This window comes from Mustela putorius, unplaced genomic scaffold, assembly GCF_011764305.1.
Source record: "Mustela putorius furo isolate JIRA1106 unplaced genomic scaffold, ASM1176430v1.1 tig00003976_pilon_pilon_pilon, whole genome shotgun sequence".
NCBI classification, from domain to species: domain Eukaryota; kingdom Metazoa; phylum Chordata; class Mammalia; order Carnivora; family Mustelidae; genus Mustela; species Mustela putorius.
This window is the reverse complement of record NW_025422118.1, coordinates 4942884-4970718: the sequence shown is the minus strand read 5'-3', so window position 1 is coordinate 4970718 and position 27835 is coordinate 4942884. Positions and strand designations below refer to the sequence as shown.

The 27835-nt window shown below is 36.8% G+C and overlaps 1 protein-coding gene across 6 annotated transcripts in view; it reads right to left on the bottom strand.

Moving 5' to 3' along the window:
• NSD3 (nuclear receptor binding SET domain protein 3) overlaps positions 1-27835 on the bottom strand; it is a 121330-nt gene that overhangs the window by 44252 nt on the left and 49243 nt on the right. For all 6 annotated transcript variants that reach the window (XM_004758222.3, XM_045070915.1, XM_045070916.1 and 3 more), the window contains 6 exons: positions 21068-21139; positions 20085-20247; positions 10919-11073; positions 8641-9156; positions 5688-5814; positions 1911-2011 (listed from right to left, as the gene is read on the bottom strand). In XM_004758222.3, coding sequence (XP_004758279.1) covers positions 1911-2011; positions 5688-5814; positions 8641-9156; positions 10919-11073; positions 20085-20247; positions 21068-21139 — 1134 coding nt within the window. The remainder of the gene's footprint in view (positions 1-1910; positions 2012-5687; positions 5815-8640; positions 9157-10918; positions 11074-20084; positions 20248-21067; positions 21140-27835) is intronic.

Sequence of the window (27835 nt, the reverse complement as noted above, 5' to 3'; positions counted from 1 at the left end):
AACATACAGCCACATGCTCTCTAGCAAAGACTTTTCCCACCATTCCCTTGGTATATGAAGAAAACAGGAATCCTTTCCTCAGTGTCTGGGAGGCAGGAGAGGGGTTGTTTCTGCAACCAGCCCCGATGCTGCTATAAACCCCTCCCACCCCAAAGACGTTAGGATAAATTTTTACTTACTATGATACTCAGGTTAATGTAACTCACGCCACTTTAAGACCCTTCCGCGCCTGCACTCACAGCTAAGTTGCTGGGAATCAGGACCCTCTCTGTAGAGAGTGCTACAGGGCTCCATACAGCTGGAAGCTCAATACTTTTGCTGCTAGTACAAACTTAAGAAAATAAGTTTGTGATATTGCAAAAGCACTTTCTTGAGTGTCTTATGAACAGTGTCTTGATCCTACATTAGGAGAGCGAGATCAGAAGTTATTCTGCCAATGTATATGTAAAACACGTGGTAATTTGAGGCTTGAACCATTGGAATTAAAGAAAGGATGCTGTTTGGAGGAATTCCTGTTTTAGCTATGAATTGAATTTTAGGTTTCTTTAAGATGTGGTGAGATATGCATGTTGAAACACATTTTGTAAATATTTAAGGATTGTTCTAAGCTTTTTAAAAAATTTTTTATTTTTTTTACAACAGGTAAAAAAAACATACAACAGAAGCGCTTTTATAAGATACAATTAGTAATACAAATATAAAATCTTCTAAACAGTCACTGATATTGTTCTACTACTAACTATAACATAGTGGCATTAACAATTTGTCCCACTTTTTATATTCATTCTGCTAATTAATTTTAAACTGACTGGTCACAGACTGAATTTGGGAACCAGCTGGAAAAATCACAACCTCATTTTGGTAATGAATGCTATAGATTTGCAAGAGCTTAGAAAGATTTTTTGGAATATAATTTCCTAAGTATGAAAGCTAATTATGGTAAATGAATGACAAATTAGTATATTATTTAAATTTTAGTTAAATGATCCTGGGAAATTTGTTTTACATGCTTGGAGATACAATCGAGCACCCACAAAATCACCTTTTAAGTTTGGAAGTTTAAATTGTGAAGGGAATAATTTGAATAGAAAAGTCCACACTTCCATATTAAGTGGTTTTAAAAATATAAAGCTTACTGGAACTAATACTATTCAGAATTCTTTTTGTTTAATAGCAGCTGTCTGGTCTATAAAAAATGGATATTCTTCCACTTTATAAAGTTAGGAAAAATTCTTATTGTGAGTTTAATTTCAAGGAATAATGGTTTCTAAAACTTTCTTTGAAAAGGTAATTTAATATGCATATTACTACATTGATTACACTGGTTTAATACCCTTGAGTCAAATGTCCCTCCTTTTTTGGTTTTTACTTATTAAATGGTGTTTCTGATAACTCAATCACAGGTGAGTGCCATTCCACTGGGAAAATAACATTCCAAAAAATCTGTGATACCAACAGAAAAACCAGATCATCTATGATTATCTGTGTCTTAAATATAACTCTCATAGTTAAATTAATCTGATTTGTTTAAAAAATAAAAACAATACATACCAGCAGCTTAAACAAAAAATCAAAATTTAAAGGACGGGGGGTACTAAAAATCATGAAAACATGAAATCATTTTGTTCATAACAGAAATTTCAAAATAAATGTGAGGAATTCTTTAAGAATCTTAAATCACTGGCTTCCCATCCCCTGAAGCCTGACTACTTTCTGTGAAAATGCTTGAAGCAGAATCATAGGGATGGCTGTATTAGAAATGGGCACTGGAACTCACTAGGACAGAAGCATAAGATAGTCCAGAAAAAGGAAACCCAGTTTGGGGAAAGTTTCTCTTTCTTTTAAGATACCATATAAGCCACAACATTTACAAATACAATGTTTTAACTCTCTACATGTAGGAAGCCAACCTGCTCCTTTTTGATCTTCTTCTTTGGCACAACCTCGGTAGATTTCTCTGATTCAGAACGAGTTCTAATCGATCTTCTCTGTTGCTTCTTCTCTACTGAGCCTAAGAGGTGATTTAAAGGAACAAACAAAAACTCATTTAAGGATGACTTGACATTCATTTAGTTAAGATTTGATCCAATTCCCTGCTTTTCTTATCCATTACTTTGTTTTGTAATTGTTTTGTTTTACTTTTGGTCTTTCAACTGTAAGTCACTAAAAATTCAATCTGTACTATATATTTTTCATTTTAACAAATGAATTAAATTAACCCTCTATGTAAAATGTTTAATGGTGTTTGGTGTACCTATATGAATTTTTGCTACTGTATATTATTAACAACAACAGGGGAAAAGGGCACAAAGATGTGGCCAAAACCAAATCACTAATTTGGATGCCAAGGGGCTTGTTAAGCTTTAGAAATAATGAGTCATCAAAAAATTTCCGGAACAAGTTAGCAAGGTTTTTCATGTTAAATAGTAAAACAGAAACTAATAGTATTTTTTAAACAGTAAAAATTTTTGGAAGTAAACAGAAAAAGGAAAATAACCTCACATGGACCCCACTCTGGACAGGATAAAACTTAGAATGAAGACCACAACTGGAAAGAATGCTAAGTCAGGAATGATTCATTCTGGAATCCTGAGAAGGAGTGATGCCTGCGGTGCAGCTGTTCTCCATCTTTTCAGTGCTCGGACCACCTGCATGGTCCTTCCTACATAATAATCACCCTTCTACACCTTGCCAGGGGAGAAAGCTCTTATCAAAGCAGGCAGAAGCTACTTCAGTAAAACCTTCCCCATTATCTTTATATTTTGTGGTTTCATTGTTCTTGTCTATGTGTAAATGGTTTCGTTCACCTTAGTTCAAAGCCAAAACAAAGAAGGATCCAACTATGTCTGTTTTGGGGAAGAAGGAGGTAGTCTGATACTAATGTATTGTTCCTGAGCTGTGTTAATTTCTAGCAGAAAAGTCACAAATGAAGGTGTTGGCTCCTTCCTTCATCCTCACTCTGCTGCTTACACTGATGGAAACATTCACTAAGACAACAGATATCCTACCCTCACAGACACCTGAGTATCCCAGAAATCCAGACTTTAGTATAATCATCAATATTCAAGTACCTATCAGGAAAGAGGAAAATGAAAATAGAAATGCTTAAAACAAAATAGCTTCACTTGTTTTGAGGATGACAACATAACTGTTCCATTAAGTAGAGATGGTTATTTGATCTACTATCTTATAGAAAATAAAGCAACACGATTTCTTTTAATTGTTATGAAAGCTACCGAAAGAACACAAAATCTACCATATTAAAACCACTAAAAAGTACTGCATTTGTGTCCTGAGAGAGAGGAGGGGACCATATCTGGATAATAGTTTAGAAATCTATTATAAAGGCAAATACAATTCTTCAAATCACAGAAATTAGCAGTGCCACACACTCTATGCGCCCCCTAAATTTATTAGAAAAGGCTCGAGAATTCTGCCTAGTAGTTGACACCAACTGAGATGATGATACAACTGGTTTCTGAAGGGAGATCAAGTCTTTTCTCTCACTTTTCAACTACTGAAGTTATTTCTACAAGAAGCAAAATGGTCATTTAAAAAGGCAAAATATGCTCATCAACCACAGCTGGCAACTAAATTTAAACCAATGTCAAAGCTTTAGAGCACTCATTAATTTACAACCTAAATACAGCACCTACCTAAAGAAGGAACTGCGCTTATTCCAGATATAAAGAATTAGAACTTCCCACTTACCTTTCACTTAAAAAAAATAAATTTATAGCAAAACTTTAATCTTACAGCAAAAAGACTACACGAAAAGAAAATGTTCTGGGGTGCCTGGGTGGCTCAGTGGGTTAAAGTCTCTGCCTTCGGCTCGGGTCATGATCCTCAGGGTCCTGGGATCGAGCCCCACATCGGGCTCTCTGCTCGGCAGGGAGCCTGCTTCCCTTTCTGTCTCTGTCTGCCTCTCTGCCTGCTTGTGATCTCTCTCTCGCTGTCAAATAAATAAATAAAATCTTTTTTTAAAAAGTGTAATTACACTTTTTAAAAAAAGATTTTATTTATTTATTTGACAGAGAGAGACCACAAGTAGGCAGAGCAACAGACAAAGAGAGGGGGAAGCAGGCTCCCTGCTGAGCAGAGAGCCCGATGTGGGGCTCGATCCCAGGATCCCGGGATCACGACCTGAGCCGAAGGCAGAGGCTTAACCCACTGAGCCACCCAGGTGCCCCCAAAAGTGTAATATTTAAGATCAATCTAATATGGAGAGTTTACTTTCTCCCTAAATAGGAGAATGTAGATATTTAAATAGAGATCCCCCTAGGCTAAGTATAACACTTAAACCAGACAAATTACAACAGTTTAGTGTAAAGAAAGATAACAAAATTGATGTACCTGACTATGGAGAGATGAGAACAAAAAATTTTTTAAATCTTCAAAGAAGGAACAGATGTTTTCAATTATGGTTAATTAATGCAAAATCTTTTAAGTCCACTTACTCATTTCTTTAACATCATAATTTCATTTTTTTATACAGTATTGTGAAATGATACAAGTTGCAAATCTGGTTCTGGACTTTGCTACTCTCTCCTTACTTTAACGCAGCTTCCCTTCACAGTTCAAATTTGGATAAAGGCATAATGTTTTGCATGTCCCATCCAATATATGCCCCCATCTCCCCTTCTATCACCTCTCCCTATCTTGTAGCACCTCTTCACCTTTTTTTTTTCTAAAGAAAAGCTAGCCCAAATTCTTTCCTGAACAATGACTGCTTTTATTTTAGCTCTTAAAATGGTAAGAATCTTACTCAAAGTTTCCCTTACGAAACTATTTGCCCCTTTGTGCCACTCAGTCATGATTGTGCCTGAGTTAGTACTGATTCAAGGCTACTACCTCAATTCTCAAGATTTTATTCCTTCTAGAAAATTATTTGGTCCTTTGATTTGATTCCAGATTTTTTTTTAAAAGAATAAGGTGAAACAAAGTCCTTTCTCCTAAACCAAGATTCTAAATGACCAAACCAGTTGACAATCTAACTCTTTTCTTGATGGCTGTAGGAAGCAGTAATACTGTTATATAAAACAAACCAACCAGAAACTCAGTTAAAAATAAGATACTTAGTATGTCAGTCCCTTAAAAAAAATTACTTTGACCATTCCAAAGGTACAACCTTACTAAATCTAGGCATTTCTCTTTTAAACAAGAATAATACGGTTTGATTTTCTATTCGTGGTATCTGTTAATCAGAGAACAGAATTATAATAGGAGAGTTAGGCCCTAGTCCCCTACTTACTAACTAACATCTACTACACCTAAAAATAATAAAAAAAAAGCATGGGCATCTGTCAATTAGTTTCTAATTAAAGATTAAGAATGAAATGGTAAGAAGGTGTTAATAGTGCTAGAAAAGTAAAGCTGTCATTTTCATGCAAAGAGAGATAACCAGATGGTGCATTTACTCAGCTGTGTACAGATTTCTTAACTATACTCTTTTAATTACAGAACCTTCTTATTAACTTAAACTCCTGTAGGAAAAATAACTTACTATGAATAAAACTCCCTAGCCCCTATTCTTCCCTATTGAAATAAATGCTTTCATAACTTAATTTTTTTAAATATAATCTGATTTTGATAACTAAAAGTTTCTTAGGAACGCAGCTACCATGTTATAGCAAAACAGAACTATGACCTCTTAAAATGGATCTATATACTCTTCATTCCTTACCCACCTGTAGGACCAGATGTTGCTTCAGGAGATGATATATTCTGAGTCGCCTTTTCATTTCTCTGGTTTGGTGTAGAAATTATAAGTCTTTCCTGTCCCCTGACACTTATTTCCGTTTTGTTACCAATTCCCTTTAAAATAAGGCAAATTAAAAATAGGTGATCACCAGGCAAATGGCATTAATTGGCTTACAAAGACAGCCCAAGATGGTCATGACTTGCTTGAATTTTACACACTCTTTGACTGTAGTTAATTTATCATCTTTGCCATTACCAGAGCAATTTTATTAAATCATCAGGATGTATTCTAAAATGTATAATGAGATTATGTGAGGAAAAAAAAATGATTCCACATGAGGCATATCACTAAAAACTGAACCTGTATCACCTAGTTTTCTGTCAAAACCAAAATGTTTTCTTGTCTGAATAGTCTTTCCCTTTACCTCATCACAGGAAAATAACTTGAGTCATTTTCATTTGGTTAAGTACCTTACTACACAGATCAAAATGTCAGCATGTCTTTTATTTTTTTTTTAAGATTTTTTAAAATAATTTTTTTATAAACATATAATGTATTATTAGCCCCAGGGGTACAAGTCTGTGAATCGCCAGGTTTACACACTTCACAGCACTCATCATAGCACATGCCCTCCTCAGTGTTCATAACCCCACCATCCTCTCCCTACACCCCCGCCCCCCCCTGCAACCCTCAGTTTGTTTTGTGAGATTAAGAGTCTCTTATGGTTTGTCTCCCTCCCGATCCCATGTTGTTTCATTTATTCTTTTCCTACCCCCCCCCAAATTCCCCACGTTGCATCTCCACTTCCTCATATCAGGGAGATCATATGATAGTTGTCTTTCTCCAATTGAAAATGTCAACATGTCTCAAAAGACAAGAATATAGGGGCGCCTGGGCAGCTCAGTCAGTTAAAGCAGCTGCCTTTGGCTCAAGTCATGATCCTGGGGTCCTAGAACTGAGCCCCGCATCAGACTCCCTGCTCAGCGGAGAGCCTGCTTCTCTGTCTACTTGTGCTCTGGCTGCTACTCTGCCTACTTGTGCTCTCTCTATAGCTGTCAAATAAAGAAATAAAATCTTAAAAAAAAAAAAAAAAAAAGACAAGAATATCCTTAGATACAGAAATCTGACATTCATGATGACCAAAATGTGTACCCAATAAGCAATTTGGAGCAGATAGAAGGCAGCTATAATTACAGCTCTGTCTCATTTTAGGTATTTTAACACAATGAAATAAAGGAGTGGTTTGCAAATATATGCATTTTTAAGGTCTTCATTTTAAAAAGATCAGTTTGGGGATGCATGGGTGGCTCAGGCAGTTAAGCCTCCAACTCTTGATTTTGGCTCAGGTCATGATCTCAGGGTCATGAGACTGAGTCCCCCACCGTCCCCCTACACTAGGTGGAGAGTCTGCCTGAGATTCTCCCTCTCCTCTGCCCCTGCCTGGGGACCCCTCATGTGTGGGGAGTGCTCTCTCTCTAATAAATAACTCTTTTTTAGAAACTTAAATAAATGAATGAATAAATAAATAAAAAGACAACTTTATCCCCAATTTCATTTAAATAGCACTCTTTGGAGCACGGTGACAAAGTTTGATTTGTATATCCAAATGCAGATAAAAACTAGCTTCGAGAATAAAGCCAATTTGCATTAAAAATAAGTAGCAAGGGGGCGCCTGGGTGGCTCAGTGGGTGAAGCCGCTGCCTTCGGCTCGAGTCATGATCTCAGGGTCCTGGGATCGAGCCCCCGCATCGGGCTCTCTGCTCAGCAGGGAGCCTGCTTCCTCCTCCCTCTCTGCCTGCCTCTCTGCCTACTTGTGATCTCTGTCTGTCAAATAAATAAGTAAAATCTTTAAAAAACAAAAAAATAAATAAGTAGCAAGGTATTCCTTTGCTATTCCAAGCTGTCAACAGAACCAAGTGGAGACTGTAACTTAAGTCTTTCCAAGTAGTTTAGTCTTACTGAAATTAGTTGAACCTACAGTCAGAAACAAATTAACAGAGAATCCTTATAGTTCTCTCTAGTAAAATATTATCACTTGAGCACCGGGTGTCATATGTCAGTGTTCAATCACTAAATTCTACATCTGAAACTAATATTACACTGTATGTTACATACCTGGAATTTAGATAAAAACTTGGAAAAATATAGCACTGATGAGGCATACTTATATTTAATTATTTTCAGGTGCATAAGCAGAGGAAAAAAGGACACACCCATGAGGTGCCACTAAATTGAATTCACAAGCCTACAACTGTGGTAAGGGTTTGGAGGATAGTGAAGAGGTATACGGAATAAACATTACAAATGTTATCACACAATTTTAAAGTCTAAAAGCTAAAATACAAGTGTCCTAAATGGAGGTTCTGAGCTGGCTAATGGAGGTATTCAATTTGAAGAGGTATTTTTACCCATTACCTACGCTATCACCACAGTTAATTGTTACAGAACAAACACAGTTCTGGAATTTCTCTAAAATGCATTAGCTCTCCCAAGCCAACATGAGCCTAACAAAATTGCTGGTGCAACCAAACAGATTAACAGGTATAATTATTACAGTGGTAAATTCAGATAACTGAGAAAAATAATGTAATAAGCAGCACACTTTGTGGCTAAGAAAAACTAACTATACAAACTAGAAATAGGCAAAGCGCCAAGGTTTTTTGCACAACTTTAGGGAGCTAAGCTCAATTTTGGCTGCACAGCTCAAGATTAATCTAGTACAGATGGGATCTTACAAAAGAGGGGGGAAAACGGAGGAAAACACAGTCTTTCTACCTTTTTTGCCCTCTTAGACACAGTAAACTAACCGTACATTTCAAATGCAGCGGTAAAAGGGCATTTAAATTATGACCTTGTGTTGTTTATGAGGTTTCTTTTTAAATACCAAGGTTGAAGACTTATTAATATTCCCCCAAAACACCCATGAAGAAAGGAGGTACCTTTGTCGAATAAACAAACTGATCGATAAATTTCCCATCTCCTGTAGCATTCTGAAGAGCAAACACTTGTTCAATCTTCACAACTGGAGACATGTTACACTTCTGCAAATCCAGGCTCCCTTTGTGCATTGTAATGGAAGCTGGTAAAGATTTCCTCGCGGCGGCCGTTTTCCAGGCTATTTTAACAGGAGGTGGTTCTTCCTCTTCCACGCTAGTGTGCCGCCTCTGGCTCTGTCTCCGAATTTCAGTACTTGAGAGTGAGGAGGCCACTTCACCCGCATTGGTGTGTTCTGGCTGAGTATTCAGCACTGACCTTGGTCTTCGGGTTTTCTTAACTTCAGCTTTGGAGGCAACATTCTTCTTTGTTTGGGACAAAGCCTCCTCAGGCTGTTTATCAATATAGATAAAAGTATACTGTTCTATTCTTTCCTCTCGAGTCATTTTTAGTGCCTTCTCTGCATGGGCAATACCAATGTCCCACTGAGCACGTTCTCTCTGAGGTCGGGGTTTCCGAATCTAAAAAAAGACCCAGGCAGATAAAAGACAGGTATTATGGGATACATTTCAATCTAATTGGTACATTTATACCAATATGTATTTCCCACGTGATCCTGACATCTTTCCAGGTAACATAAATCAATATATTCAGGTTCTTCAGTCAAATACATGAAATGTTCTAACTCCCTAACTTTGATAAGTCAGTATTACTATCAGATGACATGCAGGTCTACTCTCTTTCATATTTCCTTTTCTGTTGACCACTCTTCTGGATAAGTTCCTCAAAGAGGGAGCCGTCCCTTCTCACATTACATTCATAAAAAGCTAGCAATGAGGGAAAGGGAGGAGAGATTGCAGAACGATTACTTTCAGTGGTCAATGAAACACTAACATTAAAAATGACACCCTAAGACTCTGGGGTACTACAGAGATCATAACAAAGCAAATGGCGAAGTCAGTATTTGAAGTTGTGCTGGTAGTTTGTACCATAATGCAAAGAGGAACAGAATGCAGAGAAAGAAGAGAGCCCAGAGGAACAAATGAAAGTTGATAAGACACTGGAAAGAAAGAATATATGAGAGAAAATATAAACCCGAACCAGTTTCCATAGGTCTCCTTCACTGTTGCTCATAAGACTTTGAGTTGCCAAGACAGGTAAGAAAACTTTGAATGAAAGTATGCAAGATGACCAAAGCCATCAGGAATTATCTAGGGCGTTAGACTGAGGTAGCCCAAAATTAGCTAATGAAACTATGAGAAGAGATGGTATATGTGAAATGCTGATTTATAAATCTGTAAAATGTTGTCTGATAAAATTAATCAAAATCCTGTGTGATCAAATTTAGCTTTTAAAGAGTAAAAATATGACAAATTTCTGAATCACAAGAGACCACCCTAAAATTAGTTAAGTTTAAAAATGTCAACCAGATAGGTAATCAGGAGTTGCTGTCATAATTCTAAAATATCCCCCACCACAAACATATTTCTTGGTTCCATCACTAAGTGTATCCTTGGTTGAACAAGTTACTTAAGCTGTCTGTGCCTTGTTTCATCTGCAGAAATAGGAATAATGGCATCTATCCCACTTAAGTTGTTATAAAGATTAAATGAATTAATATACACAAAATGCTTAAAACAGTGCCTGTCTCATATTAGGTGCTCATTAAATATTTTAGAAACTTCACTTTCACAAAACAAATTTTACTAGATAAGAATAAAGGGAATCATATAAAGATAATGAAATAGGAGAAAGAATAGAACTCCCTAGCAAAATCCGCGTTTCACTAGCAGCTACTAGTCTTATGTATACTAACACTAATTCAATTCAAAAATAGAATCCAATACTGTATTAAGCAGAGTTCAAGTTTTTAATAGTATTTTAATGTTGTTTATATGAAATACAAAACCTACTGGCATACAATACATTATTAAAACTTAACTTAGGGGGGCGTCTGGGTGGCTCAGTGGCTTAAAGACTCTGCCTTCAGCTCAGGTCATGATCCCAGGGTCCTGGGATGGAGCCCCGCATCAGGCTTTCTGCTCAGCAGAGACCCTGCTTCCCCCTCTCTCTGTCTGCCTCTCTGCCTACTTGTGATCTCTCTTTCTGTCAAATAAATAAATAAAATCTTTTAAATAAATAAATACATACATACATACAGCTGAACTTAGGTTAAAATAACATCATTCTAGCAACTCTCTAAATTCAAGTATGGAAACTTGTACTAAATTAAGTCCTCTAAAAACCATATTCAATTGGTAATGTTAGTATGCTGTCAGATACCTTTTGTTTCTCAGAGTGATTGCTGGCTTGTTTGGTTGCTTCAGCCAATAATTCTTCATACTGTTTATGACCTTTGTACTCTCGTACTCGCTTTTCATGAACCCATGCCCTCTCCGGCTGGTTGCTAAAAAACTGGACGTGATATTCCCGGGCACCTGAAAGCAAAAATTCTTATTAACCATTTCAGAACATAAGCATTCACATATACTCTGCCAAAAAGATGAACCTATGCCAGCTTCCCTGGCATCACTCCTATTAAAACTCGTACGCTTTGGATTGTCCAAAGACATAATCCAACACCTGCCAATTACACAACTAATAGTTACTGTAAAAAAAATCACTCCCAAATGATTAAAATTTGTCCAGCAAGTTTTAAGAGAAAGAAAATCAGAAATTCTGCTAATTATCAGATTTGTTACCTTGGCTACACAACTTATTTTTCCTTGTCTCAAACCTTTTTATAAACAAATCTGGGAATAAATAATTTTTTCTTCAAAAAGTGTGTAACAGGGGAGTCTGGGTGGCTTAATCGGTTAAGTGTCTACCTTTGGCCTCAGAGTCCTGGGATCAAGCTCTTGTTCAGCAAGGAGTCTGCTTCTCTCTCTCTGCCCACCCACCCCTCACCCCTGCTCCCTAGCTCATGGGTGCTCGTGTCTGTGCTCCCTCTCTCTCAAATATAATCTTTAAAAAATATTTATAACATATTTTCTTGGACTTTAAACGTGCTAGTCAAATTGCTTTTCTGACTGTATAAAAGTGGGCTATACAGCCTCAAGGGTGGAGAAGAGGCCATTGACTCTTTCAGGGATCCTGTGAGGTCAAAACTGTCTTCACAATAATACCAAGATGCTACTGTCTTTTCAGTGTGGTAGCATTTGCACTTAATACTGCAAGAACAATGGTAAGACTGCTGGGATGTTAGCACAAATAAAGACAGTGAGCGACACCAAACTATACTAGTCTCACATTCTAGTTACAGAGAAGAGTAAGCATTTAGAAACTATGATAATTTGGGACGCCTGGGTGGCTCAGTTGTTTAAGCAGCTGCCTTCAGCTCAGGTCATGGTCCCAGCGTCCTGGGATCGAGTCCCGCATCGGGATCCTTGCTCCACAGGGAGCCTGCTTCTCCCTCTGACTCTGCCTTCCACTCTGTCTGCCTGAGCTCGCTCTCTCTCTGACAAATAAATAAATAAAATCTTTAAAAAAAAAAAAAAAAAAAAAAAAAAAAAAAAAAAAAAAAAAAAAAAAAAAAAAAGAAACTATGATAATTTGACATTATCATGACATTAGGCACATGATCAGAGATCTTATACAACCACACACTGGCAGTTAAAACAAAAAGCTGCTTTTATTTAATGTCCTTGATGAAGTGGTAAAATGATTAATTTCACTAAATTTCAACCTCTGGACACTATCTTTTTAATATTCTGCATGTTGAAATGGGAGGTATGCATAAAGCACTTTTGTTTACTGAAGGGTGACAGTTATCTTGAGGAAAAGTACTTGTATGACTGATTGAGCTGCAAGATCACTGGTCACTTTTTCATCATTTTTACTGGAAAGAACGACTGACAGAAAAACTATGGTTACTTGAACTTGAGCATTTGGCAGGTATTTCCTTTAAAACGAACAAAGCAAGTTTGCTATTTCAATGAAATCAACTGACAGTATTTGTTGCCAATGACAAAATTTGATCTTTCAAGCAAATATTAGAATTTTGGAAAACCTGGGTCTTCCAACTTCCCAATAATCAAAGAATTTTCTGATGAAATAACTGGTCATACAAACTAATGTAATTTTAAAAATATCTATAAAAGGGGCGCCTGGGTGGCTTAGTCGTCAAGCATCTGCCTTTGGTTCAGGTCATGATCCCAGGATTCTGGGATTGAGCCCTGCATCAGGCTCACTGCTTGGCAGGAAGCCTGCTTCTCTCTCTCCCACTCCCCCTGCTTATGTTCTCTCTCTCACTGTATCTCTGTCAAATAAATAAATAAAATCTAAAAAAAAAAAAATATATATATATATGTATATATACACACACACATATATATATATAAATATAAACGGGGGGGGATGGGCCCCCCCCAGGTGGCCAGTCGATTAAGTACCCAACTCTTGATTTCAGCTAAGGTCATGTCATGATCTCAGGATGGTGAGATCAGAGCCTTGATTAAGATTATCTCTTCCTCTCCTCCTCCCCATGGCTCCTATGCACACTCTCAATCTAAAGAAAAAAGATCTATAGAAGAATGTGTCAACATTTGGAAGATACATCTCACTTATTAAAGCCAGTATTTTTTATTTTTAAAAAAATTTTTAAAGTTTTATTTATTTATTTGAGAGAGGGAAAGAGAAAAGAGAGTGGGACTGCATGGGGGGAGGGAGTGGAGGGGGAGGGGAGACAAACATACTCCGTGCTTAGTGCAGAAGCCCATGGGAAGGCAGGGGTCAATCCCAGGACCCCAAGATTATGACCTGAGCGAAAGTCAGACAATTAACCAACTGAGCCACCCAGGTACCCCAAACCACTATTTTTTAAATGGCCAATATGTAAAGTTATCAAATCATGAAAGGTAAAAGATTCATTCAAAGTGCAAGACAGAACCAAAGGAGTCCAATGTAACAAAGTACAAAAAGGTTATGGTTATGATTTCAGATTCCATATTCCAACTAACCCACCACTTGTTGAGTTTTGGTGTACATATCAAAGAAATATATACACATTACCTAAAAAGTTTATTAAAATACAGTATCCCTTTTCAACTACTCATCTGTCTGAGGTCAGATTATCTTCATATAGTTAAACCAAAATAAGAAATTTTAACAGATTGAATGTAGAAGCAGATACAAGAATCTAGTATCTAGCCAGTCATTAAAGAGATTTGCAATGATGTAAAATATTACTCTCTCAATATTTTTGAGAAAGTATTTTTCATAAAAATACAATGACAACATATAATAATTTTTAAATGAATTAGTAAATTTTTAATTTACTAATTTATTTTTAAATTTTCTTAGCTTTAATTTCCAAATTAAAATAAATAGTAATAGATACAACCCATGTAAACAAAAGATTTTTAGAGTCATCAAACTGTAAGAGTGTAAGGGGTGATGGGACCAAAAAATCTGAGAACTGCTGTTCTAGAACAGTGCTACTCTCCAAGTGTGGTTCCCAGAACAAGCCAGTCTGTGACAAAATAAACACAGAAGAGTAAGCATTTAGAAACTATGATAATTTGACGTTGTCATGACATTTAGGCACATGACCAGGGATCTTATACTATATTTTTTTGCTGGGGGGTAGGGGCCTTTCCTTTTTGTAATAGTTACTTTTAATGTATTTTACGTAAGCATTGGTCCATTTGTTTTAAGAAACAAACAAAAACTGGTTTTTTCCATACAAAGTTTGAAAAACATAACTCTACAGAAAATGTCTCAGGTTAACAGAGTACTGTATAACTGGTCTTAGTGAATCCAATTCAGGTAGGCAGAGAAAAATAATAAGCAGATCTTGACTAGAAAAATACAGGTATAAGCTTAAGTTGAACTCAGTTATCTGAAATCGACTGTATCTTGCATTTGAAATTTTTAAAATTTTGTTAGACATTAATGGGAGATTACCTAAAAAGTATTTTGAAACCAGATTAAAATAGCCTATAAGAGAGAAATACACTCACAATTCAATTTCCATATAATCTGAGAAGGAAGAGCTAAGCACAAATTTAAATATAATTAATCAAAGAAGGTTTATCAAAAGTCCAAGGGTTTTTAGAGACAAAAAAAGAAGGGGCGCCTAGGTGGCTCAGTCTTGAAGCGTCTGCCTTCAGCTCAGGTCATGATCCCAGGGTCCCAGGATTGAGCCCCCCACTGGGCTCTCTGCTCGGTGGGAAGCCTGCTTCTCCCTCTCCCACTTCCCCTGCTTGTGTTTCCTCTCTCACTGTGTCTCCTTCCATCAAGTAAATAAATAAAATCTCTTTCTCTATATATATATAGCATACATATAGCATATATATATATATATATATATATAGCATATGTGAGTTTGGAAAATAGGGCAGTGGGTACAGGTTACAGGTAACAAGGTTAAAAGAACATAGGGCATAATCTGTTTTCAAAATCAGTTAGTTATTCAGAATCAGAGTTAAAATTATAGTTAAAAACATGAAAACAAAAACACAGATGATGCAATCTTATTTTAATCTTTATTTTCAACTTCTTCCTCTATTACATCATTAGTACAGATGAAACAAATCAAACAATCTGCCTCTTTGTTATTATCACTTTATTTCCTGCTGGCCAAAGAATATGAATCAAATAAAAACCTAAAGACCTGAAAAAATGAGAAGTAGGCAAATCTGTCTTTGAATAATAGGCTGAATTCCAAAAGAAAAATGCAGAGGAAATATTTTCTTTAAAAATTTATTTATTTAGGGGTGCCTGGGTGGCTCAGTGGGTTAAGCCACTGCCTTCGGCTCAGGTCATGATCTCAGGGTCCTGGGATCGAGTCCGGCATCGGGCTCTCTGCTCGGCAGGGAGCTGGCTTCCCTCTCTCTCTCTCTCTCTCTCTGCCTGCCTATCCATTTACTTGTGATTTCTCTCTGTCAAATAAATAAAATCTTAAAAAAAAAATTTTTTTTATTTATTTATTTTAGAAAGAGAGCGGGAGAGAGAGCCCGTACATGTATGTACATAAGTGGGGGAGGGACAGAGGTAGAAAATCTCAAGCAGATGCCTAGCTGAGTGTGGAGCCCTCCAGGGGGCTTAATCCCATGACCCTGAGGATTATGACCGGAGCTGAAATCTCCAGTCAGATGCTCAAATGACTGAGCCACCTGGGTGCCCCAGAAATGTTTTTATTTAAGAAAAATAATATGAAGGTAAAACCATCTAGTTTCAAACTTTAAAAAAAAAAAAAACGTTAGGAATAGAAGTTCCAAGAGGGGGCGCCTGAGTGGCTCAGTGGATTAAGCCTCTGCCTTCGGCTCGGGTCGTGATCCCAGGGTCCTGGGATTGAGGTCCACGCCACGCTCTCTGCTCAGCAGGAGCCTGCTTCCCCCCTCTCTCTCTGAGTGCCTCTCTGCCTACTTGTGATCGCTCTCTGTCAAATAAATAAAATCTTAAAAAAAAAAAAAAAGAAGTGACAATAGGTAAAGAAGATGTGGTATACACATGCACACACACATACACACATAGTGGAATATTACTCAGTCATCAAAAAATGAAGTCTTGCCATTTGTAATGATGTGGATGGAACTAGAGAGTATTAAGCTAAGCAAATTAAGTCAATCAGAGAAAGACAATTGTATGATTTAACTCATATGTGAATCTAAGAAACAAAACAGGGAGCATAAGGAAAGGGAGGGAAAAATAAAACAAGATGAAATCAGAGAGGGAGCCAAACTTTAAGAAAACCATAAGAAACAGACTGAGGGGGGCGCCTGGGTGGCTCAGTGGGTTAAGCCGCTGCCTTCGGCTCAGGTCATGATCTCGGGGTACTGGGATCGAGTCCCGCATCAGGCTCTCTGCTCAGCAGGGAGCCTGCTTCCCTTCCTCTCTCTCTGCCTGCCTCTCTGCCTACTTGTGATCTCTCTCTGTCAAATAAATAAATAAAATCTTAAAAAAAAAAAAAAAAAAAAAAAAGAAACAGACTGAGGGTTGCAAGAGGAGAGGGAGGAGGGAGATGGGGTAACTGGGTGATAGACATTAAGGAGAACAAGGGATATAATGAACACTGGGTGTTATATGCAACTGACGAGTCACTGAACTCAACCTCTGAAACTAGTAATACACTATCTTAATCAATTGAGCTTAAATAAAATAAATAAAAAATAAAAATTTCATTAGGTATAATGATATCATTTAAAACTTTCAGTAAAAATCTTTACTATCCTATCTATTAATTACAATATACATGAAGAAAAATAATGACTCTCAAATATTTCTTTTTTAGAGGAAGAGAGAGCAAGTGTGAGCACAGAGCAGAGAGAGAATCTTTTTTTTTTTTTTAAAGATTTTATTTGTTTATTTGACAGACAGAGATCACAAGTAGGCAGAGAGGCAGGCAGAGAGAGAGAGAGGGAAGCAGGCTCCCCGCCAAGCAGAGAGCCCGACGTGGGACTCAATCTCAGGACCCTGAGATCATGACCTGAGCCGAAGGCAGCGGCTTAACCCACTGAGCCACCCAGGCGCCCCAGAGCAGAGAGAGAATCTTAACCAGACTGCATCCCCAGCACAGAGCCCGACACAGGGCTCAATCTCACAACCCTAAGATCATGACTTGATTTGATTAGATTAATTCCTAAATTTAAATACTTTCTTTGAAATACAGATGCAGCACAAATTGTGCTCTCACTTCCACCCAAAAAAGCTGTAATTAGGTTTTCATGTAGTAATTAAATGTGAAATTATATAATCTAAAAATCACGCTTTTCTAAGGAGAGAGAATTGAAGAGCCACAATTCTCACATGATAGAATACCTCAGATTGCTGTAGAGACCCAGATAGGTACATGGATTATTTTATTAAAGAAGGCTTTGCCCTAACAGACACCTGAAAAGATGCTCATCATCACTGACCACCAGGAAAATGCAAATCAAAACTATAACACCTATCAGAATGTCTAAAATTAACAATATAGGAACAATAGGTGTTGACGAGGATGTGGGATTACACTGCTGGTGGGCATGCAAACGGGTGCAGCCACTATGGAAAACAGTATGGAGTATCCTCAAAAAGTTAAAAACAGAACTACCTTACAATCCAGCAATTGCACTACTGGGTATTTACCCAAAGAATACAAAAATACTAATGTAAAAGGATACATGTACCCTTATGTTTATAGCAGCATTGTTTACGATAGCCAAGATACGGAAGCAGCCCAAGTGTCCTATCAAACTAGTAAATAAAGAAGATGTGATACACACACACACACACACACACACACGCACACACGCACACACACAGGGAATATTACTCAGCCATAAAAAGAATGAAATCTTGCCATTTGCAACAACACGGACAGAGCTAGAGAGTATAATGCTAAGTCAGTTAGATATCATATGATTTCACTCATACATGGAATTTAACAAACAAAACAAGCAAAGGGAAGAAATAAGAGAGAGACAAACTCTTAATGATAGAAAACAGACTGATGGTTACCAGAGGGGAGGTAGGTGGGGGAATGGGTTAAATAGGTGATGCGGATTAAGGAGTGCCCTTGTGATGAGCACAGGGTGATGTATGGAAGTGCTGAATTACTACATTATACAGCTGAAACTGAAAGAACACTGTATGTTACCTGGAATTAAAATTAAATAAGGCTTGATCCTTTGGAAAATCTCCCACTCATAGAATCATAGATTATTAAACCTGCAAGATACTTCAGAGGTTACTGAATCCAACACCCTTAATAATAAGTAATAAATCAAACAACTAGGACTGCCTTCCCCCAGCCTTGGTAAATTATAACTAGGTGAATTCATTGTTTTCTTTTTAATATATAGTATGTTTAAGAGTGGGGGTTATGGAATAAGGTCTCTCTGAAACTATTTACTTATTCAAAACATAAAGATAATAATACTACCTACTTTGTAGTGTTGCTGCTATGTGGACTGCATATATAAGATATATAAGATAAAATATATAAGAGAATTGCTTAATTCAGATATATAAGATAAAATATATAAGAGAATTGCTTAATACAGTGCCTTGCACGAAAGTTGATATTCAACAATGCTGGGTTTTTGTTGTTGTTGTTTTCACTTCTGCCCCACTGATGTTTCCAGTTACCCAATCTTGAATCAGCAGGGTATAATGACAGATAATTGCTTTCTATACCAGGGCATATTACTGGCTATGAAGCACAAAAGTTACAGATATGGCTGATTCTGTCACAAATCTGACTTGCAAGACTTATGTAGACACTTTTTTTCTTCCTAACAGTGAACAGGGAGCAAGACAGAAAGTTTAAAGTAAAAGAAAAAAGAAATAGGCACAAAGTTGTCACAAACAAGAAGAAATTAAACACATAACAGGTAAGTTCATGAAGCAAATATCCAGAAATAAATTCCAAGCTCAAACCTTCCCCTAACTAAGCAAGTCCTTTCCAAATGCTAGAATATCAGAAATCTAATACACATGTTTTAGATAACCCATGGAAAAGAATAGAGAATAGTTAGAAAACATCCTTCCTCAACATTTATTAATATTCCTAAGGTAGGATTCTATAGATTCAAGTCGTACGTCTATGTCGTATTGAATGTATAAAGATGTCTCAGCAAATTTGCAGATTCAAAAACGGAGTGGAGGGAAAAAGCATCTTGAAAATTTTATCAGGATGAAAAGCACTTGTGTGGGTAAAAAATTACTACTCAAAGGAGTCAATGATGAAATAACATGTAAAACAAAAGCATGGCCCAAATGCCTACTAAGCTCTATAAGACATCTTATTATTTACCCAACTGCTTTCTCTCTTTTGGAATTCACATGAGATGTCAGTCAGATAAAGGTTTTTAAAGAAGTATAGAAGAAACTATAAAACAAATGTAGGGTATTGTTTTTTTTAAGATTTTATTTATTTATTTGACAGACAGAGATCACAAGTAGGCAGAGAGGCAGGCAGAGAGCGGAGGAAGCAGGCTCCCTGCTGAGCAGAGAGTCCGATGTGGGGCTGGATCCCAAGACCTTGAGATCATGACCTGAGCCGAAGGCAGAGGCTTTACCTCACTGAGCCACCCAGGCGCCCCACAGATGTAGGGTGTTATAAGGGAAAACAAGGACCATTATCAGTTGTAGAGACTTTCTGCCCATTAAGATGACCATGACTAAAGCACTGGTTATTAAAAACTGATATCTTCTGGTGTCAGATTATATGCATATTCTTTTTTTTTTTAAGATTTATTTATTTACCTTAGAGAGAGAGAGGGAGGGAGCATGAGTGGGGGGAAGGGCAGAGGGAGCGAACCCTCAAGCAGACTCCCCATTAAACACGCACCTAAGGCAGCCTCAGTCCCATGACCCATGAGACCCTAAGCTGAAACGAAGAGTTACATGCATAACTAGTTGAGCTAACAGCGTGCCCCTTATGTGCATATCCTTACAGTCATATACAACATTTAATATTCAATTTTTCCCCTAACCTTTAATATCTATTTGTGCCTTTACTTACCTCTTGTGTTAATTTTGGTATGAACCTCAAGCTGGGGATCACTTGAAACCATGCAAGGCCACCAAGGATAGGTTCCCACCTTAGACCAAACAAGATCGCCAACCTGGAACTTAACACCAGCCGACGCTTCTGTTGTTGGAACAGAAGATAATATTGGCTGAACCTATAGGAAAAGGTCATAAAACTTCGTCAGCAGAGAAAATTTTAAAAAAAGAAAAGAAAGAAACTATGAACAAAGTAAATTAAACATGCTCACCATGTAAAATTTATCTTCAATTATACTTGCCCTAATACTTAACCATAACTAGCAAAAAGGAAGAGGAAGAAAATAATAAGCCCCACTCCAAATACTGAAAATAGGACTGATATTTCTGATCTCTTATTACTGATAAGGCATCTTGAGAATTCACATAATCCATTAAAAAATGGTCGGGTGCCTGGGTGGCTCAGTGGGTTAAGCTGCTGCCTTCGGCTCGGGTCATGATCCCAGGGTCCTGGGATCGAGCCCCGCATCGGGCTCTCTGCTCAGCGGGGAGCCTGCTTCCTCCCCTCTCTCTGCCTGCCTCTCTGCCTGCTTGTCATCTCTCTCTGTCAAATAAATAAATAAAAAATCTTAAAAAAAAAAAGGGTCATAAAAATATTTTTGTAATTTTGTATGGTGACAGACAGTAACTACACTTACTTCAGCGGACATTTTGCAATGCATATACATATCAAATCGGTATTTTGTACACCCGAAACTAATATAATGATATATGTCAATTATATTTCAATAAGAAAAAGTGGTCATAGTTTTGAAAAGAAAAATAATTCACTGAAAGTATCTACCTCTTAAACCAGCTCCAAGATTTATTTCAGTATAGTTTCTGAAATCCAGAAGTATGGAACTGTAATAATACGTATGGTATGTGTTACAATATAACCCCTCTGCTTTACCTCCTTACCCCATCCCTGGTTAGACAGTATTCAATATGGCAACTCACCGGGGGGTCCTCTTTTAGTACTGGCTCTTCTCTTGGTTTTTCGGACACAGTGTCAACCCTCTCATTTGGTCTCTAGGTGAAAAGGTATAGATAAAAAGAAGAAAATGGCAGCCAACCAAAGAACAGTGACATACACAAAAAGAATCAAAACTAAATAGGAAAGAGAATAAAGGACATTTATTAATTGAATAACGTAGGTAATAAGAACACAACTGCTGCAGTACATGATGCTATGTCTTAAATTCATGTTCCATTCCACACCATAGCTGTATCTCTCATTTCTTATTACTTTTTAAAACTTATGTGTTGATTGTTGTTGCTATTGTTTTTTAACCTAACAGGGTGCAGAAAAATGAGCACTCTCAGACGGCTAGTAAGATGTAACTTGGAATTTTTCAGGAGAGCAATATGGCATGTATGAAAAACCTTAAATTTACAGACTCTGATCCAGCAAATCCACTTCTAAATGTATATGTATACTGAAAAGCATTGAGAGGTATAAATACACAAAAAGATATGCACACTAGTCCTATTTATAAGAGCAAATACTAGAAAACAATCTAGATGTCCAGTAATTTAAATTAGCCTAATAAGTTATAGTATAACAAGACAGTGAAATAACACACATTTTAAAATGACATGGGAGGGGTGCCTGGCTGGCTTAAATGGTAGAGCGTGCAACTCTTGATCTCAGGTTTGTGAGTTTAAGTGCCACACTGGGTGCAAAGATAACTGAAAAATAAAATCTTTTGAAAAAAATAAATAAATAAAATGACATAGGAAAATAACAATATAATGTTATTTGAAAAGAAAAAACTGCAAAGCAGTTTGTTTGTTTTTTTTTTTAAAGATTTTATTTATTTATTTGACAGACAGAGATCACAAGCAGGCAGATAGGCAGGCAGAGAGAGAGGAAGCAGGCTCACTGCTGAGCAGAGAGCCCGATGCGGGACTCGATCCCAGGACCCTGGGATCATGACCTGAGCCGAAGGCAGAGGCTTAACCCTCTGAGCCACCCAGGTGCCCCTGCAAAGCAGTTTGTATAATATGATTCCAATCTTGGAAAAATAATTTTTTTAATTTATTTTTTAAATTTTATTTATTTATTTGACAGAGAGAGGAGAAAGAGGCTCCCTGCTGAGCAGGGAGCCCAATGTAGGGCTCAATCCCAAGACCCTGGGATCATGACCTGAGTTGAAGGCAGATGCTTAACCCACTGAGCCATCTAGGCACCCCAAAATAATTTTTTTTTAATGTGTACAGAAAGAAAAATTAGAATACTACCAGGTGATGGAAAAGTGATTGTTTTGATGTGCCTTTCTGTTATTTGTCAAATTGTCTATGATAAACATTACTTTTCCAATCATAAAACCCACACATATATTACTTAAAAATTAATTTCTACAACCCTTTGGGAAGGGTACTTAGAAGTATCTATCAAAATTCAAAATATATCATTCTTCAATTAGGCAATTATATTTTAAGAAATTACAGAAAACAAAAAGAACATCTAAGCAGAAGATGGTTAAGTAATCTACATGTCTATCAACATCTTCCAACTTTTTATTTTAAAATAGCCCATACATGCCTTAAGAGGTATTTGATACATTTTATACCAGAATGATAAAAGTAGTTATCTTTGGGGAATGAGGTTAGGGAAATGGTGAAGGATCTATATTTTTGTATTACATGTATTTCCTGTAAAAAGCAGATCACTTTTGTAATTTAAAAGATTTTTTTTAAGACTTTTCACTTGTCAAAGAACAGAACTTAATTTAGATGGCATAAAGAGAGATATACCCAACAAATTAAGTCTTAATTCCAATTTTAAAATATGGGTAATTCTAGAAGCTACTTAAAATTTTCAATTAATTGAAGACACTGTTACAAAAACAGCAAAAACAAAGTTTTATTAAATAAAAAATTGTAGAAAGGTTTGTAACTATTAGGAAATGAGAAGCCAGACTAACAACCTAAACACCAATTAGCAATCACTTATTCAGCAGTGCCTATGACTTTCCAGGCCCTATTCTAGTAGGTGGGTATGCAATGATGAAACGAATAAATTTGATCATTCACCTCAGAAAGTTTACAGTTGGGTAGGACAGACAGACAGTAAACAATTAAAAACGTACACTTATACAATGTAAATATACGAAGAGAAATAATGTGGGAGTGTGTATCTTTATTATTTTTTCCCTTTTTTTTTAGATTTTATTTATTTATTTGACAGAGAGAGACACAGTGAGAAAGGGAACACAAGCAGGGGAAGTGGGAGAGGGAGAAGCAGGCTTCCCACCAAGCAGGGAGTCCGATATGGGGCTCAATCCCAGGACCCTGGGATCCTGACCCAAGCCAAAAGCAGACACTTAACCACTAACCACCCAGGCGCTCCAGAGTGTGTATCTTTAAATATGAAGGTCAGAAAAGGCCTCTCTGAGAAAGTCCATTATAATCTGAGAGTCAGAGGAAGAGTAGTTAGTCTACTAAAAAATGGGCAGAACATTCCAGAAAGAAGGCATGGCATGTGTGAAGTTTCTGGGGCTTAAAAAGTAGAAATTTCAGGAAGGCCTTTACAACTGACTTAATTACCCAAAGAGAGAGGTTATAAGATGAGAGAGGGGAGGCAGGCTATATTACAAGTATAGTCAAGCGTTTTATATTAAGGGCAATAAAAAGCCACCAAAGAGGATGAGGTAAAGAAGTAGCATACACCAATTTATGTTTTTTAAAAATCATGTTAGCTATTACATGGAGAGTATTTTGGGAAAAAAAGTAGTGACAAGTTGCTGATGGGCACAAAATTCACTGTCAGATTTGTCTGTGGTGGTATCATGACTATGTAATCTAATAGGACACACTCGTTGAGCAAGGAAAGAAAAATCTAAGTTCAAATGAAAACTGTTTTCCAAAATGCTGGTATAAGAATAAAGCAGTCTGGAAATACTGTCCCCATTTGCACAGGCCCTTTGGGTAGCTTCACTTCAATCTACAGAAGTTGTTTAAGCCTTCACCTCCACTTCTCATTCTCAAGCTACCAACAAGAAGACAAGGCCACTTGAGGAAGTACATACGTCGCTAAGAAAGGGAGTCATCCTCCTCTGCACAGTCAATCTTCATGATGTCTGGGAGTAAGGGATCTCCGAAACTCCATTTGAGGGCAGATAGATAAGGAGTGACTCATCTTTGCCAAACAACAGAATCCTACTATTATTTTAAGAACTGGTCTGAAGTCCATTAACATTTTTCCCTTTCTGGATTAAAGATGGAATTTCCCTCAAAACTTTTTATTATTCAAATGTCTTATTTTGTTGGGGGGGTTTCCTTTTCCTCCTGGTTTGCATTCGGTACATGCAGTAATGCAATACTGCATTCCATTTGCACCCTTCCTTGGAGAAAAACTTACTGGTTTTCTACCTTCCAAGTGGAATGTTACAGAAGATAGTAAGAAATCTTGAAATAGACCTATAATTTTATTAATAATGTTGTTCTTAGAATATAATATACCTCAAGATTAAAAAAATGATGTAAATTGGGCGTGTGGGTGGCTCAGTGGGTTAGGCCTCTGCCTTCAGCTCAGGTCATGATCTCAGGGTCCTGGGATCGAGCCCTGCATCGGCTATCTGCTCAGCAGAGACCTGCTTCTCCCTCTCTCCCTGCCTCTCTCTCTGCCTACTTGTGATCTCTCTCTCTGTCAAATAAATAAATAAAATCTTTAAAAAAGAAAAAAAAAGATGTAAAAAAACCCCAAATACCTTATCTTTTTTTAATGTATTATTATTGTTTTAATGGTTTGTTTCAGAATGCTAGCTTTTGCTTCAGGCTAGCTTAAAACACTGTTAAAATTGTTTACAGATTCATCTTAAAAGGGAAACAATGGCAAGGGAGAGAAATAAGCCTAAGATTTATTCTAAGCTTTCAAGACTATATAAATAAAAGAAAGAAAAACAAGTCAAATAAGGATGATGCAGTGATAGAAAGGAAATACACCTTGTAAAGTGTGCTAATGCATGAACAAAACAGAAATATCTAGGAGGCATTTAGTCTATAGCCATACCACCCTGAATGTGCCTGATTTCATCTGATCTCAGAAGCTAAGCAGGGTTGGGGCTTGGGTGGGAAAAATATTTAGTGGACACTGACTTGAGCTCAAAAGAAAGCAGAAAAGTAAGGAGATTAAACCAACAGATAACATAGTATCATAAACACCAATTAAGGGGTGAAGTTTTTAAGACAACATGGTCAATGGAAGTCAAATACTGAGGAGTCAAGAAAAATGAGTCAGAAAATGCCAACAGATAAAATACTTCTGGGTATAACATCCATTTTCCTTTAGTTGCTGGAAGGATAGATAAGCTTAAAGAGATTAAAATCAAGTAAGGACAAAAGATACCTTTTCTGGTATTAACAGCGTTGCTTTAGCAAGAGAGTGTCAGAGAAAAAGATGACAATGAGTTAGCTCTCCTCAGTTTTAAATATTTGATTTTATGGGTATATAGCATTTTTTTTTACTTTTTTAGCTGATTCCATACGGAAAGACCTATATCCCAAGAAAGAATAACAAGAAGTTTCTTAATAGGAAAAAATACTTTAAGACAGCAACTAAAATGAAATAACATTATCCAAAATATTCCTTTTAAAAAATTTGCCCTAATGCTTTTATTAAAACGCAAGAGATCTGGGGCACCTGGGTTCCTCAGTGGATTAAGCCTCTGCCTTCGGCTCAGGTCATGATCCCAGGGTCCTGGAATCGAGCCCTGCTCAGCAAGGAGCCTGCTTCCTCGCCTCTCTCTACCTGTCTCTCTGCCTGCTTGTGATCTCTCTCTCTGTCAAATAAATAAAATCTTTTTTTTAAAATAAAATCTTAAAAAAAAAAAAAGCAAGAGATTTATTAGAATAACATGCATCAAACCTGGCAGAATTCCAAATCCCTAAAAATTTTCAAAACATTAAGCAAAATCGTACATTTAAAAAAATCTTAAATCAAAAAAAAAAATCTTAAATCAACATTTAAGGTGGAAAAAAAATTCAAAGGCAATAAATTATTCATGCATTTTTCTTTTACTTTTTGAATGACTTTAAGTACATAACCTTTCTTTCAATTAACATATAATATATAATTTGTTTCAGGGGTACAGGTCTATGAATCATCAGTCTTATACAATTCACAGCACTCTCCATAGCTTAAGTGCATAATCTCAAACACTAAAACGTTTATCTGTACAAAAAGAACATTTTGCATGTCAAAAGTTTCCAAGAATTTTAAGACCTAATACTCTGAAACAAACATAAGCTCTAACTTAGTGCTGATGGAACAGAAGCCACTATTCGGCTTTTTATAAGTGAAAATGGCAAACTAAGAGTTAATGAGACTAGTCTTAGTGAATAAGCCCACTGAGGTGCTGGTGGAAGACCAATGTCTGAATAGGGCCTACACTCACATGCCATAGGCATGATACCTGCCAAGGAGGAAGACATGCAGAAACACTTCCACATGTTTCTAATTTGATAGGAGGAAAAACAGCTAAACGAGCATTACAAAATATACAATTTCAGTAGTGATCTCAGATCTCTTGCTGCCGAGATGTCTGGACACATTTTATTGTTGAGAGATATACTTAGGTTGTTCCAAATAACAGTCACTCTCTAGAAGGCCAAACAGCTCAGAATTGGAAATACTTGTAAGATCAAACACCAAGGAAAAGGAAAGAAAGAAGTAGTGAGAAATCACGAACTATTACCTTGAACGAGATTGTTTGTTCAAAAAAGAACCTATGAGTGGGCTTTGAAGGAACAAAATTATATATAAAAGCAAATCCAGCTTAAGGACAAATGTTTCAAACTTTTTCTCCAAGCACTCAGTTCTCATTATGCTTCTTTAAGCATCTGGGGCGGGAGCTGTCCAGTGGCATCAGCAGACTCTCACTTGAGCTCCTCTTTCATTTCTAAGCCCTCTACAATGCTTAACACCAAGTAAGGGCTTGGACCCTTAGTAACAAGCAGGAGGCACAAGGGTATCAAAAATTGAACACTTACAAGAAACTGTCCTAAGGGAAACAAAATAAATGTTGTTCAAGTTGAAGAAACCTAATTAAAACAACAACAAAAAACATAAGGTTACAAAACCAATTAGTTTGTGAACATCACTGGTCCTCTGTACAGTACAGTACAGTACTGAAGGATGGTACTAACAACAAGCTGGAGGCCCTAGCTTTAAAGTTCCAGGATCAGAATGGAGTACAACTGTTACAGCATTCATTGCTTAAATTTGTAACTATCCCCCATGTGTGATAGATTTTAATTAATCAGAATTCAATTAACAAGAACTCTTTTTTCTCTTTGGAAAAAAAGAGAGGAGGGAAGGGAGAAAGTAACAAAGAGAAAAAGGGAAAGAAGGATGGGAGAGGGAGAAAGGGGGCAAGGTGAAAAAGCTACGGGGGGGGGAGGGAAACAAAGGGGAGAGAGACAAAACAATACAAAAAACCCTGGATTTTTCCCCAAAACTCAACTTTGTTCATACATTGGTACATAATGTGTATTATCTTGTTCCTCTTACTAGACTATAAGCAAACTGAAAGTAGACACTTTTAATTTCATTTATTCCTATTCTTAGCAAAGAGTCTAGCACAGAGTACGTACTTAATCAATAATTGATAAACGAATGAATAAATGAATAAATAAAACTATAGAAAAATGAGAAAAATATTTTGAAATATGTTTGAAATATTACACTGAGACTTGGGAGAGTCTAGAATCAGTATAGCCTTT